At 46.4% G+C, this 18,474-nt stretch overlaps 1 protein-coding gene across 3 annotated transcripts in view; it reads right to left on the bottom strand.

Annotated features, from left to right (window-relative positions):
• Positions 1–18,474, bottom strand: part of mcf2a (MCF.2 cell line derived transforming sequence a) — a 99,688-nt gene that overhangs the window by 59,009 nt on the left and 22,205 nt on the right. For 2 of the 3 annotated variants that reach the window (XM_052021009.1, XM_052021010.1), the window contains exon 4: positions 16,684–16,774. In XM_052021009.1, the coding sequence (XP_051876969.1) occupies positions 16,684–16,774 (91 nt within the window). Of the gene's footprint in view, positions 1–5,400; positions 5,722–16,683; positions 16,775–18,474 lie in introns of those variants that run through there. The other variant, XM_052021011.1, reaches the window with a different exon arrangement.

The following is an 18,474-nucleotide window of genomic DNA, read 5'->3' as shown; positions in this document are numbered from 1 at the left end:
CAGGAACAGCTACTTCCCTTCAACCCGCACAGTAGTGTAGCGGTTAGCGTAACACTATTACAGCACCAGCGACCCGGCTTCAATTCCGGCCACTGTCTGTAAGGAGTTTGTACGTTCTCCCCATGTCTGTGTGGGTTTCCTCCGGGTGCTCCGGTTTCCTCCACATTCCAAAGATGTACGGGTTAGGAAGTTGTGGGCATGCTATGTTAGCGTCAGAAGCGTGGCGACACTTGCGGGCTGCCCCCAGAACACTCTATACAAAGATGTATTTCACTGTGTGTTTCGATGTACATGTGATTAATAAAGATATCTTATCTAATCACTACCTCAGTATAGCAACACTATGACAACTTTGATTACTTTGCACTATAATAGACTTTTCTTTCTAATTTTGTTCTTTCTTGTATAATTTCTGTTTAATTTATGCTTTTCTTGTGAATGTTGTGTCTCTAATGCTATGTGCCTGTGATGCTGCTGCAAGTAAGTTTTTCATTGCACCTGTGCACACCTGTACTCGTGCATATGACAATTAACTCAACTTTGACTTTGTTCATTTGCTTCATACAACACAAAGCCCCCAATAGTCCAGAGCAAATTCCCAGATCTGCCTCTCGTGCACATCACAAGCTACATCACATCGCAGCAAGATTCCACACCGATATCACACACTCGTATTCGCACTTCAACGCCAATGGGTGAACATTGCTGCAAGAGTAACACTGAACCAGCACTTGCTCAGGCACAGACTCAACTTCCCCATCCACAGATCCTCAAGTCTAGTCTGCCAGTAAACAATCACATTCTATCTCATCACCATCCCTAAATCTCAGCTTGGATACAGTCGAGGACTGAGCATCAACTCCTCCCCGGAGCAGGGAAGTCCAAAGATTCAAAGACATTTGTTTGGGAAATTTTTTATTGGCTCAGTTTAAACAAATTGCACATGTGTGTAAGGGCATTGAATAAATCTCACATTTCTAGATTGGGATTTGAACCTCTGACCTCCTGACTCAGAGGCATGGGTGCCACCAGCAAGTTAAGCTAATTTAAACACACCAAGTTTGAGGCAATTAAGTGGAAACACAAGGCTGCAGATGCTGCAACCTGGAGCAACGACCAATCTGCTGGAGGAACTCAGCAGGTCGAGCAGCATCTGTGGGAGGAAAGGAATTGACAATGCTTTGAATTTTGACGCAGGGTTTCAACCTGAAGCGCCGACAATTCCTTTCTTCCCACAGATGCTGAGTTCCTCCAGCAGATTGTTTGGTTCTTTAGACAATTCATATCTGTCATGTAATTTGCCAGATTCTATTTCTACACTGAGCAGTTAGGGTGATCAAAACAAGAGTGTGCAGTGCAATGCTGTCAAAATCTGGTAGCTTCATCACAATAAACTGAAAATCACCTTTACTGCAGGGAGGGCACTGCTCAGGCCTAATCCAAGAGCAGCCAGAACACAAGCAGTGGCCAAGGACAATTTATATTCTACCTAATTCTGTACTTCACTGGCGATTACCAACAAGCTCCCCTGATCCTGAAATATCAAACACCACTGCTCCAGTCTCTGCAAGACAGCTGGTAACTGTATTAGCACTGAAATCAGTTGACAGGGTTGGCGTATGATGACTGAACGCAATCCTATCAAATACAAACGTAACCACAGTATCACTCAGTTGAGCTGCTTGTGCCAGTCAGGAGAAGAAGTTGGTTCAAATTGTGGTGTCAGTGATCGTTCCTGCTCGTGTGTCAGAGGTTGCGTAAGCAGAGCCTTACAGCTGCATCAACAGATCAATGAGGGGGAGGTAGTGGGAGAGAAGAGGCTGGGAAATTAAAGAACATGAACATTACTATCAAGCTGCACTCAGCCACATTATTGTTGACAGAACCACATGATGGGAACTTCACGCAGCATTTGGCCTTTATCCAACTCTAAAATAAAAACTCCATAACTACGTATTTTGACTGTTGGTCAACTGTTCTGACTGGTTGCATCACCGCGTGGTATGGAACCTCCAATGCACAGGATCACAAGAGGCTGCAGAGGGTTGTAGACAGCCTTCTCCATCACAGGCACAACCCTCCCCGCCATCGAGGACATCTTCGAGGGACGGTGCCTCAAGAAGGCGGCATCCATCACTAAGGACCCCCACCACCCGGGACATGCCCTCTTCTCATTACTACCATCAGGGAGGAGGTACAGGAGCCTGAAGACCCACACTCAATGATTCAGGAACAGCTTCTTCCCCTCCGCCATCAGATTTCTGAACGGTCCATGAACCCATGAACACTACCTTGGTATTCCTTTACTTTGCGCTATTTATTTTGTAATTTATAGTAATTTTATGACTTGCACTGTACTGCTGCCACAAAACAACAAATTTCATGACATATGTCAGTGATAATAAACCTGATTCTGGTGCTCAGGGTATGGACACCAGGGACATCGCCAGCATTTATTTCCCATCCCAGGTCCCCTGGTGGAAGGACCTGAATCATTCGATAAAACTGAATGTGCTGCATGGCCACTTCAGAGTCGATCACACAGGGGTGGAGCTGGAGTCAGGGTTACACAAAGGCACAGACCAGGCCAGGAAACTAGGTCTTCCTTCCTCAAGCACACTGGTGAACTGCCTGGCTGTCACTAGAATTGGAATATTATTGTCACATGTACCAAGATACAGTGAAGAGCTTGTCTTGCATACAATTCATACAGATCAATTTGTTACACACTTCATTGAGGTAGTACAAGGAAAAACAATAACAGAATGCAGAACAAAGTGTTACAGCTACAGAGGAAGTGCAGTGCAGGCAGACAATAAGGTGCAAGGTCATAACAAGGTAGATTATGAGGTCAAGAGTCCATTTTATCATACTAGGTTCAATAGTCTTATAACAGTGAGATAGAAGCTGTTCTTGAGCTTGGTGGTACGTGCTTTCAGGCTTTTGTATCTTCTGCCTGATGGGAGAGGGGAGAAGAGAGAATGTCTGGGAGAGTGGGGTCTTTGATTATGCTGTCTGCTTTACCGAGGCAGCGAGAAGTATCCTGGATGGTGAGGGTCCATGGAGGGGAGGCTGGTTTCTGTGATGTGCTGAGCAGTCATGGGCAGAGCAGATGCTATACCAAGCCATGATGCATCTGGATGGGATGCTTTCTAAGGTTCATCTATAAAAATTGGTGAGGGTCAACAGGGACATGGCAAATTTCTTTAGCTTCCTGAGAAAGGAGAGGTGCTGGTGTGCTATAACAATCAGACTGCTGGACAAGCAGATTTTTTTATTGGCTGTTTTTTTTCCCCCCAAGCTGAATACAACTTCTCTATTTCCCAATGTGAGATTTGAACCTATATACTTTTGGATTATTAATGTGGGTCTGTGGATTGTTAATTAAATAATGTCCCTAGATTCCATTTCTGGGGACTGACAACCCATGACTCCTCCCTGAGGAAGTGTCCATCTCAGCACCAAACTTCAGACCACAGGATCAGAACATCAGCAAGGGACTGAGTTATGGAGAGAGTTTGAGCAGGTTGGGACTTTATTCCTTGGAGTGTGGGGTAATCTTATAGAGGTGTATCAAATCATGAGGGGCATAGATAGGGTGAATGCACACAGTCTTTTTCCCAAGAATCAAGAACTAGAGGACATAGGTTTAAGGTGAGAGGGGAAGATTTAATCGGAACCTGAGGGGCAACTTTTTCACTCAAAGGGTGGTGCGTATATGGAACGAGTTGCCAGAGGAAGTGGGTGAGGCAGGTACATTAACAACATTTAAAAGACACTTTGACAGGTTTAGAGGGATATGGGCCAAAAGTGGGCAAGTGGGACTGGCTCAGGTGGGCATCTTGGTCGGCATGGACCAGTTGGGCCGAGGGGCCTGTTTCCGTGCTGTATGGTTCTGTGACTCTATGATTCTATGACTAAGTCTTCATCAACCCTGTGGGCTTACTCCAGTCAGTCCCCAGCTGACCCTCTGCCTCATCTCCACACTCTAGTTGTGTCCTCAACCCTTGATACTTTTAAAGTCCATCTACCTCGTCTTCAAAGGCTCCAAGTGGCTCCTCCCCTCCCTCCAGTATTCCCAGGCTTTTGAGGTTAGAATTCCATAACAGTACAGCCCTATGTAGGAAAAATGTTTCCTGATTTCCCTCCTGAATGAGCCGGCTCCAAGAGATTTCACAAGAGACTGCAGATGTTGGAATCTGGGGCATAAAACCAAACAGCTGGAAGAACTCAGCAGGTTGAGCAGCATCTGTGGAGGCAGAAGGATGGGCGATGTTTCACTTCGAGACCCTGCATCTCAGATGTTGCTCAACCTGCTGAGTTCCTCCAGAACTTTGGTTTCTTCTGCTCCAGATTCCAGCATCTGCAGTCTCTTGTGTCTCAATCTCTTATTCCATTTTCCCCCAAGGAATCCTCAAGAAAATGATAAATGCCTTGATGAGATTATCTCTCTATCTCTTCCAAAGAGAATGCAAGTCAGGTTTATGGGCCCTCTGCTCACAATGTAAGTTCATTTCTAATTCCTGCTATAGGTCTTTTAATCTCTGCTGTACCCTCTATTTGTCCTTCCTGAGGTGCAATGCTGGGAGCCTCAGATTGGGTCTGATCAAGTTGTCTCTGATGGAAGCAGGGTCGACCTTGTGTTAGAGACACACTGTGACCACCATACCAGCGCACCCTCAGCCCATCTGAATAAGTCACGCACACAATCGCCACCCCTCCACTGACCCACCCCACACTGTTCTGTTTAACTACAATGTGCATTTATTTAAGAACATTCCATGACCCCAGGCCACAAGCGCAATGTAGGAAATACAGAGACCTATCGGCACACAACAAGATCTCACAATTAATAATGACTTAAAAACCCTCTTTAGGGATATTGATTTGTGGGATAAGTGCTTCCCTCGACAGTGCTGCTTGAAATAATTCCAAAGTGGAGGTATAAGAGCTCAATGCCTGGCGCTCCTGGGTTATGCCCAGCTCCCGGGGTTCCAACCCCAAATCCAGAGGTGTGACTGGAATGAAGGACTAGCAGAAAAGGATTTGTGGCCAATACAAAAAACGTGTTTGCGCTTGATATTTAACCCATAAACGTCTGCATTTTGGAAATGGAAGGTGCACCTGTCCTCTACAGAGGACGGCGGACTCGACAATGCAGCAACCAGGCATGGGTTAAAGAACCGGGGGAAATGTCTGCCTTCACCACGGTCGCACCTTGAGCTCACATCTCCGGGCCCCGCGTACCCGCAGCCTCGGGTCCCGGAGCCCCCCGCAGTTGTGGGCCAGCGGCTCTGCGGAACCTACACTGCGGGAGCTCTGCGCTCTCTCCCTGTCCCGGCAGAGCTGCCGCAGTCTCCATCTCCCGAACCCGGCTCAGCTCGCTAGCGGGGGCCTTACCGCATTCTTCTTAGACTTGTTGTTGCTCCTGTGGACATCTGCCTCTGCCATGTTCCTGACATCTGCTCGGCCCTACTCAATGTCCCGGCACACATGGGTGAGCGGTGACCCTGCCCGAGCTTCCTTCCTGGGCATAGATGTGGGAGGCTGACGGAGAGACCTCCCTGCCCACCACTCACTGCAAGATACAAAACCCAGCTGCCTGACTGAAGCCCACCGCTCTGTCCCGGCACCCAGGTACTGACGGAGCGACCAACGCTGCCCGGGCAGAGCACGCAATGTTCACCGTCACCCCGCACATCCACACACACACCGGCTCCCTCAAACACACGCCAGCAACGCAGGAAGACTTATTGCTCAGGCGTAGATAACTCTCAACAACCTTCTTGACTATCTCCCTACATTTAGACTTAGCATTAGGTTCGAACCACCCGGCGCAAAGCAGGACCTTCGGCCCCTCCTGGTACTGCAATCCCATCAGAGGTGAGGGAAATTCCAGGCACATTTTGAAATTCACCTACATTACGATTATGATGTGTTTGCTGTAAAATCTAAGTGATATTACTGAACTGACTTCCCAAACTTTCTCAGCAGCCTGAGCACAGCGAAAGAGTGCGTTAATATGTGGGTGTACATGGTGGCAAAAACAAGAGGGGACAGGTTTAAGGTGAGAAAAAGGAGTTTTAGGGGTGATTGGAGGTGTAAGTTTTTAACTCAGAGAGTGATTGATATCTGGAACTCGCTGCCAAAGGAAGTGGTGCAATCAGATGCAATCAATATGTTTGAGAGGCATTGAGACAGACACTTAGATAGGCAAGGCATGGGAGGGTACGGTCCTGATGCAGACAAACTGGATTAGTGTTGATGGTCAGGATGAATGTGGTGGGGCCGAAGGGCCTGTTTCCGTACTGAACCACTCTCTGACTCTAAAATATGAACGAGCCAAACAATCACTCCCTCCTCCTCCAACGTACGGCACAGAATTCCAGAGATACACCAACCTGTGCAAGAAGTTCCTACACATCTCAGTTTTAAATGATCACGCCCAATTTTGTAAATATGTCCCTTCAATAGACGCTCCCCCACTTGTGGAAACATCTCAACACCTGCCCTGTAATACCCCCCAAGGAAGTCGTGAGTTTCAACAAGCTCACCCTCATTCTCCTCAACTCCAAAGCACACAGATCCAACATCTTTGGCTGTTCATGATAGTATAACTCTCATCTCAGAAATTAGCACAGTGATTCTCTTTTGTTTTGACTCCAGTGCTGGTGTATATAATTTGGATGAGAATGTACAACTGGTAATTGGTTTATTATTGTCACATATATTAAGATACACTGAAAAGCTTTTGTTTGTGTGCTATCCAGACAGATCGTGCCATACATACGTACATCAAGGTGGTACAAATAAAACAGAATGCAGAATAAAATGTTACCTTTACAGAGAAAGTGCAGTGCAGGCAGACAATAAGGTGCAAGGTCATAATGAGGTAGATTGAGAGATCAAGAGTTCATCTTTATTGTATAAGAGGGCTGTTCAAGGCATGGTTAGTAAGTTTGCAGATGATACTGAAATAGGTGGTATCATACATGGTTATCAAAAATTATGGGGGGGTTTGATCAGCTAGGTAAGTGAGCTGAGGATTGGCAAATGGCTTTCAATTGAAGTTGAGAGCTTCAAGTTCCTGGGAGTGAACATCATCAACAGCTTGTCCTGGTCAAATCACGCAGATGCCATGGCCCAGAAAGCTCACCAGAGCCTCTACTTCCTCAGTAGGCTTAAGAAATTCAGCTTGTCCCCTTTGACACTCACCAACTTTTATTGATGCACCATAGAAAGCATCCTATCTGGATGCATCACGACTTGGTACGGCAACTGCTCTGCCCAGGACCTCAAGAAACTGCAGAGAGTTGTGGACACAGCCCAGTGCATCATGGAAACCAGCCTCCCCTCCATGCCTTGGCGAAGCAGCCAGCTTAATCAAAGACCCCATCCACCCGAGTTCTCTCCTCTTCCATCAGGTAGAAGACACAAGAGCCTGAGGGCACATACCACCAGGCTTAAAGACAGTTTCTACCCCACTGTGATAAGACTATTGAACAATTCCCTTATACAATGAGATGGACTATGACCTCACGATCTATCTTGTTGTGACCTTGCACCTTACTGCACTGCACTTTCTCTGTAGCTGTGACACTTTACTCTGTACTGTTATTGTTTTTACCTGTACTACATCAATGCACTCTGTACTAACTCAATGTAACTGCACTGTATAATGAATTGATCTGTACGATCAGTATGCAAGACAAATTTTTCACTGTACCTCGGTACAAGTGACAATAATAAACCAATACCAATACCAATTCAGATGTGCAAGATGTTGAATTTGGGAAGTCAAACCAGGGTAGGACTTATACAGTGAATGTTCAGGCCCTGGGGAATGTGGAACAGAGGGACCTAGGAGTACAAGTACATAGTTCACTGAAAGTGACATCACAGTTAGACAGGGTGGTGAAGAAGGCATTTGGCACATTCAAGAAGGGAGGGAGACAAAAACTGGGAAACTTAATGTCTGTTGTTGGCAAGATGCTGGAGTGTGTAATCAAGGAAGAAATAGCTGATCAGTTAGAAAAGCTCTATGTAGTCAAACCCTAGTCAACGTGGTTTTATCAAAGGTAAATCATGTTTGACAAGTTTGCTGGAGATCTTTGAGAATGTAATGAGCGGGGTTGATAGTGGGGGTCCTGTAGATGTGATGTGTTTAGGTTTTCAGAAAGTATTTGACAAGGTGCCATATAAAAGGCTGGTGCACAAGAGCTCATGATATTGGAGGAAGTGTGTTAACATGGATTGAAGATTAAATTTATTACAGAGGAGAACAGAGTCAGAATAAATGAGTCATTATCAGGCTGGGAAGTTGTAACCAGTGGCGTGCCCCAAGGATCAGTTTGACCCTCAGTTATTTACTATTGACATTAATGACCCAGAGGAGGGAAGCAGAGTGCAGGTACCCAAGATATAAGATATTTATTTATCAGTCACATGTACATTGAAACACACACTGAAATGCATCTTATTGCATTACTGAGAATGTTCTGGGGGCAGTCCGCAAGTGTTGCCACGCTTCCGGCGCCAACATAGCATGCCCACAACTTCCTAACCCATACATCTTTGGAATGTGGGAAGAAACTGGAGCACCCAGAGGAAACCCACACAGATACGGAGAGAATGTACAAACTCCTTATAGACAGTGGCCAGAATTGAACCCGGGTTGCTGGCGCTGTAGTAACGTTATGCTAATTGCTACACTACCGTGCGCTGATGACATACAAGTAGGTGGTTGCAATAAGGACACTTGGACTCTACAACAGGATATAGATCGGTTGGACAAAAACCTGGCAAATTGAGTTTAATGTGAAAAAGTGTGAGGTTATGCACTTTGGTAAGAGAAATCTAAGGGCAGACCATGGTCCAAATTGAGAAAGGTTGCAGGTGATAAGATATCTTTATTGGTCACATGTACATCGAAACACACAGTGAAATGCATCTTTTTGTGTTACTGAGAATGTTCTGGGGACAGCCCGCAAGTGTCGCCACGCTTCTTGCGCCGACATAGCATGCCCACAACTTCCTAATCCATACGTCTTTGGAATGTGGGAGGAAACCAAAACACCCAGAGGAAACCCACGCAGATACAGGGAGAATGTACAACCCCCCTTACAGACAGTGGCGGGAATTGAACCCAGGTCGCTGGTGCTATAATAGCGCCACGTTAAGCACTACACCATGAGCAGATCTGGGTGTTCCTGACCACAAATTGTAAGTACACAGACAGATGCAACAAGTGGTTAGGGAGAGAAATGTTACCTTGGCCTTTATTGCAAGGTAGTTGGAGTTTAGAAATAGGGAAGTATTGTTGCAATTGTACAGGGTGTCGATGAAAACGCATCTGGTGTACTGTGCATGGTTTTGACCACCTTATTTAAGCAAGGATGGAATCATAGAGTAATACAGCCCAGAAACTGGTCCGTGCCGACCACTCTGCCCACCTAAGCTGGTACCATTTGCCCACGTTTGGCCAATATCCCTCTGAACTGTAGAAGACTATATTTGGTGTTTATTTGATTATGAACTTCCAGTGAGGTTCACAATCAGATAACTACCAAATACAGGCTTCTCACTTTCCATTACAAACCCTCCCCGGGATTTCCCACACCTGACTTCTGGACACTCCATACATACAAACAAGCATTTGGGAGACTGGTGGGATGGATGTGGATGGGGATGGGGATGGGGATGGATTTGCTGGCTGCTGTAGGGCTGCAGGTATCTTCTGCTGGGTGGGAATGGGACATTTCCATGTGCCTTCTCTCCCATCCCTCCCCCTCGCCAAGCCACAAGCGTCAGGGGCTGGGTCAAGCGGCTGGTGGCCGCTCTTCCTGTTCACTCTCCTGTCACTGCTGTTGCCGTGGCCCTCTCCCACACAGTGTTCATTTCCAACCTACAGTTCTCAGGAATGGAACCCTGCCATAAGCTAGGGATTGCCTGATTTGCACAATATCAGTTAAAATTTCACTTTCTTCATGAGCCAATAATATCTTTTAACCTACTCTTTCAATATTCATCATAAGCAGTCAGTGAGAATCCTGGATATCTTGAAACAACAAGATACATCAGATATCAGATTAACAGTTCCCATTGTGTGAAATTAGCAGGTAACTCTGTAAGATTCTCCACCTATAAAATCTATGGCTAACACTGTAATAAACCCTCCAGTGAAATCAACAGGTGACAGTCCCCATCCATTGAAATCAACAGGTAACACTGGAACACACCCATCCATTGAAATCAACAGGTAACACTAACACTCCCAAACCATTCAAGTTAGTGGCTGGCACCTGGGGACAAAACTGACCAAGTTGACTAAGGATTATTTAAGTCACCACACGGACAAACTTGCCACACTGTGCACAGCGTTTTCTTGGAAGGACTGACTGCAACTGATCGCTGTGACCTTGCACAGCTGGCTGGGATGGAACCAGGATTTCTCATTGGTTAAAACCAGTCTCTGAACATTTGACCTCAGTCTGTCTGCTGAACACAGCATCACTGTAGACTGGCAGTGACTGTACTGTGGACCTGGTGCATGGTGCCTGGGTTGTTAATCCTCCAGAACACATATCCTACGCAGAAATGAATTCAGTTTATTTAAAAATGGAAGTAAAAAATAAATGTGATGAAGCTGACACATTGCTACACAACAAACAAGGGGGAACTCAGCGGGTCAGACAGCATCTGTGGAGGGAAATGGACAGTCAACGTATTGGGTCAAGGCTCTTCATCTAGCCTGAAAGAGCAGAGAGGAGATAGCTGGTGTAAAGAGGTGGGGAGGGGCAAGAGCTGGGAGGTGAGAGGTGGATCCAGGTGAGGAGGGGAGATAGACAGATGGATGAGGGAGGGGTGGGAATGGTGACAGAGGCCAGGAGGTGATGGGTGGAGGTGACACAGGGCTGAAGATGATGGAATCTGACAGGAGAGGAAGGTGGAGCCTGGGACCAAATAAGGGAGGTGAGGAGGGCAGGTGGGAACAGTGGGGGGAGGGGACCCAGTGGAATTGGAATATTATTGTCACTTGTACCGACGTACAGGGAAAAACTTGTCCTGCAGACCGTTCATACAGATCAATTCATTACACAGTGCATTGAGGTAAAATAATACAGGATGCACAATAAAGAGTAACAGCTACAGTGAAAGTGCAGTGCAGGTAGACAAGAAGGTGCAAAGTTATAACGAGGTAGATTGTGAGGTCAAGAGTTCATCTTATTGTACTAAGGAACCGTTCGATAGTCTTATAACAGTGGGATAGAAGCTGTCCTTAAGCCTGGTGGTACGTGCTTTCAGGTTTTTGTATCTTCTGCCCGATGGGAGAGGGGAGAAGGGAGATGTCTGGGGTGGGAGGAGTCCTTGATTATCCTGGCTGCTTTACCGAGGCAGCGAGAAGTGTAGACAGAGTCATTGGAGCGGAGGATGGTTTTTGTGACGTGCTGGGCTGTGTTCACAACTCTCTGCGGTTTCTTGCGGACCTGGGCAGAACAGTTGCCGTACCAAGCCGTGATGCATCCAGATTGGATGCTTTCAGTGGTGCATCGATAAAAGTTGGTGAGAGTCAAAGGGGACATGCCAAATTTCTTTAGTCTCCTGAGGAAGTAGAGGCGCTGGTGAGCTTTCTTGGCCATGGCGTCTACGTGGGAGGAGTCTATGGGTGATGGGCAGATGGGTGGTGGAGGGGAGAAAATGTGGTAATGGAGGGCTGAGAGGATGGAGGAGGAACTGGGTAGATAGGGAGGAGGGAGAAAAGGGACAGAGGGAGAGCAATTCACCTGAAGTTGGAGAATTCATTGTTCAGCAATGGTACTCAAACTCAACTGGTTTAGTAATGTCCTTCACGAAAGAATAAAAGAGCTGCCCTTCCCTGGTCTGACACATCTCTAACATCAGTCCCACATCAGCCAGCCTGACTCCTGAGGTGGCACATCCAACCCTCTAGCTGTGTCAGAACACATCACTGGTTCAGGACCACTGACCACTGCCTTCACACAGACAATAAATACAGGGCTGGTCAGCAATGCCCAGACCCAAAGAGTGAACTGGTTGGCTTCTGACGTTGCTGGAAGGTGTATTGAGTGACTATTCCACAATTTGCATTTCATTCTAACACACCCGCCTGTATCCTGACCCCTGGGATGGTCGCTGGAAAATGCTCCCCATTACCAAACAGGAAGGGCTCATTGGCTCATTGACACATTTCTTGTTCCCACCCACAGGCAGCAGCTCCAGGTCCGTACATTTCATTAATTTGTTACATCCTTCTCTGGGCATTAACCTCAGTGACTCATTAAACTACAAATACATTTATCTGTTTCAGAGTCATAGAGTCATTCAGCACAGAAATAGGCCCTTCCAAGCTGACCAAGACTCCCATCTAAGCCAGTACCATTTGCCTGCGTTTGGCCCATATCCCTCTCAACCTTTCCTATCCGTGTACCTGTCCAAATGTTATTTAATTGTTGCAATTGTTCCTGCCTCAACCATTTCCTCTGGCAGCTCGTTCCATATACTCACCGCCCTCTGTGTGAAGAAGTTGCCCCTCGGGTTCCTTTTAAACCTCTCCCCTTTCACCTTAAACCTATGCCCTTTCCCTGGCAAAAAGTCTGCGTGCATTCACCCTATCTATGCCCCTCATAATTTTATACACTTCTATAAGGTCACCTCTCAGTCTCCTACACTCCAACCTCTCCCTAAAACTCAGGCAACGGTGGTGGAGGTGGATACGATAGGGTCTTTTAAGAGACTTTTGGATAGGTAGATGGACCTGAGAAAAATAGAGGGTTATGCGTAAGCCTAGTAACTTCTAGGGTAGGGACATGTTCGGCACAGCTTTGTGGGCCGAAGGGCCTGAATTGTGCTGTGGGTTTTCTATGCTCTATGTTCTATTCTCGTAAATCTTCTTTGCGTTCTTTCCAGCTTAATGACATCTTCCCTACAGCAGGGTGACCAGATCTGTACACAATACTCCAGATCTGGCCTTACTAACACCTTATGCAATGCAACACAATATCCCAACTCCTATACTCAGTGCCCTGACTGATGAAGGCCATCGTGCCAAATGCCATCTTCACCACCCTGTCTACTTGTGACGCTGCTTTCAGGGAAATTCATCAGCAATCTGTTAAAGAACTAGATTGCTAAATGAAGCTTTCTCATAGATGGTTAAAAGGCAGCACTGCTGATGTTCACAACATCCCTGTAATAATCAGAAACAAAATGTGCCACTTGAAACTTTAAACAACATCAACACAGGCTCAGCTGCAAGAAATGCTGATGTTGGGGAGATTCTGAAGACCACCATGGACAGGCGGAATGAATCTTCTGCTTCTCTTTATGGTTTCCGATGAATCCAATGTAAATGAAATGGGATTCTGGGAATATTTCCACAGGAATACCAAAGACCGTGAGAACATTTAATTGGAAATGATTGCTTGGAAATTGGATTTTATTTAAAGTTTTTTTACACATACTGCTGTCACCAAATTGGAGGTCACCAATGAAGTGACTCTCCTGGTTTCAACCTGTGTGTTTCTCCACAGCTGTTGGATCACTCCCAGACTGAGCACTGGGACACCAGTCAGCTCCATGACACTGCTCTCTCCACAGCAGTCACCTTACACCCGCTGAGGAGATGAGGGAAGGCGGTGTTGGAGGTAGAGACAGCTTCCCTCGAGTCTCCTCATGGGGACCTCCATACCCGTGGGGCAAACCAATCATGTTCCGCATTGCCAGTGGCCTCAACACCCAGCAAGCCGCAGGATCCCAGGGAGCACAGATCGCAGTGCCTTGGTCTGAGTCACAGAGATGCTGTGATTGGCCTCAGGGGATTGAAAGGGAAGCACAGAAATTGAATGCAAGGACGGTGTTCAACAAACCCTTTCTCCGGTGGGGACCCTCTCATTGTACACTGTTCCTGACTCATTGCATGGTTTTGTTCTTGCTGAGTCACTGAGTGGAAAACTGAAGCTGTAGGTTGTGAGTTTTTGATGAAATTCTATCAATGGCAGAAAGATGGGCATGTTGGTGACTTAGCAGGAAGTAACCTGGATGTTAACGAGGATTGGAGCGGACACCTGTTAAAAATTGACGCAAACTCTTCAGAACAACACACGTTACAGTTCTCATGCACAAGTTACACATAAAAACAGATGTAAAGAGTGGTTGAAAAACATTATGGTGCTGGAGGAACTCAGCAGGCCAGGCAGCATCCATGGAGAAAAGCAGGCGGTCAACGTTTCGGGTCAGGACCCTTCTTCTGGACTGAAGATAGGAAAAGGGGAAGCCCAATATATAGGAGGGAAAAGCAGAGCAGTGATAGGTGGACCAAAGAGGGTAGGCGGGGTAGGCACAGGGTCGTGGTAGGTAGAGCGTTTGATGTCTCTGGGCCTGTACTCAATGGAGTTCAGAAGGATGAGGGGGGATCTCACTGAAACCTACCAGATATTGAAAGGCCTGGATAGACTGGATGTGGAGAGGATGTTTCCATCAGTGGGAGAGTCTCGGATCCGAGGGCACAGCATCAGAATAAAGGGACATCCCTTCAGAACTGAGATGAGGAGGAATTTCTTCAGCCAGAGGGTGGTGAATCTGTGGAATTCATTGCCACAGAGGGCTGTGGAGGCCGTCATTGGGTGTATTTAAGGCAGAGATGGATAGGTTCTGGATCAGTAGGGGGGTTAAGGGTACGGGGAGAAGGCAGAAGAATGAGGTTGAAAAACATCAGGCCTAATTGAAAGGTGGAGCAGGCTCGATGGGCTGAATGGCCTAATTCTGCTCCTATATCTTATGGTCGTATGGTATTTCAAAGACATTCCTTAATTGGGAATTATTGGGAATGGCGATGGAGATAACCTCCTAAGGGAAAGCTAGATAAACATTTGGGGTAAATGATTAGAACAGGAACAGTGTCCACAGTGGATTGATAAACACAGTGAAGGTTCCAATTAAATATTTTCAGTTTTAAAGACTGAAATTGATGTATTGTCGATTCAGTTTTTTTTGGAAAATCCACATTAAATAATAAAATATTAAATATTTTATAAATGGGGTCATTCACTGGACTCGTGCACCAGGCACGTTCCACCACAGACATCAGCAACCCACACAATGGTGCTGCAGGGGAGATGAAGAGAGCTGTTCAATTTAGTAAAAAAAACCCAGTATTCTCATCAGGGAGACAGATGGCAGGAGAGAGATCCAGGATGTCAGGGGAGACATGGGACCCTCCAGGTAACACAGTTAGACTGTAGCAGGCTGTGACTCCACGTGTCTCCTCCAGATGTGAGAATCCCTCTTTGTCACAGCGAAGTAGAAATACATTTCATGATCTCACCAGGTAAGTCAAGGTAAACTGTATATCAATGGGAACAGTTGTAACAAGTCTCTTCAGTGAATGGATCAGGGATTCGAGCAGTTCAGTAACCAAGTGAACTGCTGTCTCACAGCTCCAGTGACCCAAGATTCATCCTGACCTCCGGTGCTGTCTGTGTGGAGTTTGCACGTTCTCCCTTTGACCTCATGGGTTTCCCCCAGATGCTCCGGTTTCCTCCCACATCCCAAAGACATCAGGTTGGTAGGTTAATTGGCCGCGGTAAATTGTCCCCAGTGGGTTGGTGAGTGGTGGAATGTGGGGAGAATAGAATGAGATTAGTGTAGGATTTACATAATCCCACACTATTCCTACCCCTACACAGGCATGATGTAGACTCAGTGGTCTGAAGGGCCTGCTTCTGTACTGATGACTCTATATCTCCTTTTGGTTTCAGGTTTCAGCATGGGGATGGCGATGGAGATCACCTCCTAAGGGAAAGCTAGATAAATAAGCCTTAACATGTCCCTTTGTTTGCTTCCTCCTCCTCAAACTGCACCCACCAATCTATCGACCAGACGGCTTCTGAAACATTGTTATCACCATAGCAACCCTAGCCCCCCCCACCACAGAAATCCCATCCATTCCTCCCCCACCCTCTCTGCAATTTAAAATTAAATTGTTTTCTCTCCTTCTCACTTCTGTCGATGGGTCTGGGACCTGAAACATCAACTGTTTCTCTCTCCACAGATGCTGCCTGACCTGCCTAGTGTTTCCAGTGTTCTTTGTTTTTATTTCAGTTAGAATGTAGAACAGTACAGCACAGGAACAGGCCCTTCAGCCCACAATGTTCTACTGAACTAATTAAACTAGTAAGTAACCAAATCCCTTCTGCCTACAGAAGGTCCATACCTCTTCATTCTCTGTACATACTGTAGACTTCCAGTATCCACATTTTATTTAATTTTCAATTGGAAGAACCATGTCTGCAACTCTGAACAAGACACCTTCCCACAGTAAAATTAAATGTCTGAGTCCTCCCCGGAAAATGTGAAACATTAATTTTCATGGAGAGAGCAGCCAAGTCTAGCAGGGAGCTCACAACTTTCACCTCGCCCACTCTCCACACGATATCCGCTGTGTGATTTGAATCATTGGAACAAACTCTCAATCGCTTTGCCTCATGCAGTCAACACATTAAAACCAACAGGGAAATTGCTTAAAAGGCCAACTGACCTGTTCAATATCGTCCTGTAGTAAGTGTCTGGAGCTAGTTCCATTAGATAGCACAGTAAACACTGCTGTGTTTGAACTCTATTACAATCACTGGTGCACAGATGGATGGTTGAAGGTGAAATACTCACTGCTATCCGGCTGAGTGCTGCTTTGACAGAGGTCCAGGAATCTAGCCGCCTGTCCAAAATAACAGTGAACTTCATCTCGGGTTTGTGTAGGCTGTGAGAAAAGAGACAGAAAGTCTGTCAAACCAGCTTAGTAATGAGCATAAAGTTTCTCTTCCTGAGGGGCCGAAGTATCTGGTTCTGGAGACGGCAGGTTCGTCGTTGGAGGACAGTGAGAGTAGACTTGGTCTGTATTCTGTAGAGTTCAGAACCATGAGAGGAAATCTCATTGAACCTCACCAAGCCTGTCAGGCCGAGTGCTGGTAGAGTATTTCCCCTGGATGAAAAGTTTAACATCGGGGGTCACAGTGTAAAGGGTGGGCCATGCAGGACTGAGATTAGGAGAACTGTCTTCACACAGAGGATGGTGAACATTTGCATCCTTTCTCCCGGAAGGCTGTGGCGGCTCAGGGATGATAGGTTTCTGGTTATCGAGGGAATCGAGGGATATCAGGTGTGGGAAAAGAGTGCTGAGGCAGATCATCCATGATAGTATTGAAAGGCTGAGCAGACTTGAAGGGTCGAATGGCTGACTCCTGCCCCTAGTTTTTTATGTTTTTATGACCAACACATCTCTACTCCTCAACCTCCAGTTTGTTCTTTACTAAGGTATTAATTCTCAGGATGTGAGGCAGGCATGTACCACCCCTCCCTCGTGCCCAGTGAAGACACCTTGAACAGTGACAGATTTTACCACTGGGTGGTTTCAGAAGAAAGTTACAGCTCCACTCTGCCCAGTGATGCAGCTGGTAGAGCCACTGCCTCCCCACTTCAGTGACCAAGTTCAACCCTGAACTCCGGTGCTGTCTGTGTGGAGTTTGCATGATCTCCCTGTGACCATGTGGGTTTCCTCTGGCTGCTCTGGTTTCCTGCCACATCCAAAATTGTAAATTACTGTAAACAACCCCAGGTGTATGTGGCTGGCATAAGTTGGGGGAGTTTTGGGCAGCTGAGATAGTACGGGTTACAGAGAAATGGGTGAAGGAATGGGATTGCTCAGAGAACTGGGACAGATTTTGTGGGCTGAATGGCCTCCATCAATGCTGTAAGAAAATGTGAGATATGTGAATGGAATTATGTCCAGGCAACATCAGGTCGGTGTTGCTTCTCATTCTCGATGTGAACTAGCTTCAATATAACAACTTCACCTCCACAGGAGATGCCAAGCTGTGTACTGCCAGCGAGATGCCTTCACCACATCTTCTCTTACTTCAAGAGGAAATACTCATCTCCCTTTCACACATATCTACAGATTCTGTACCTACATTCACTCAGTGCTTGGTATACCAACATTCTCAATGCTTTGTGTGACAATAATTGTTTAGGGAAAGTTATTTGAACAGTGAACGGTATCCCCAATTCTACTATGTTTTACTATCTGTTATCTTTGAAGATCATTAAACCGAGCACACTGTGCTACATGGTGTCTTCTTCTTCTGAGGCAGTCCCTTGCTTTCACTTCAGATGACTCATGAGACCAATGTGGGAACTGCGAATGGGACAAGCTCATACAGACATCTTGGTCAGCATGGGGAGTTGGGCCAAAGGTCCAGTGTCCATGCTGCATAACTCTAGACTTCCACGGATGGTACAGGAGGTGGCCAACAGGGTGTGCAGGTGGGTGGCAGGTGAGGTGGTGCACTCCACTTCCCACTGACACTGGGCTCCTGTGTGCTCACAACACCATCCAGAATGCTCCTTCTCCAGTCATGGGTCAGATATTCCCACGAGTTAGTGGGGATGTGGCATTTCTTC

Source organism: Pristis pectinata, chromosome 8 (genome assembly GCF_009764475.1).
Source record: "Pristis pectinata isolate sPriPec2 chromosome 8, sPriPec2.1.pri, whole genome shotgun sequence".
NCBI lineage: Eukaryota > Metazoa > Chordata > Chondrichthyes > Rhinopristiformes > Pristidae > Pristis > Pristis pectinata.
The sequence above is the reverse complement of the archived record's forward strand: the minus strand, read 5'-3'. Positions and strand labels throughout refer to the sequence as shown.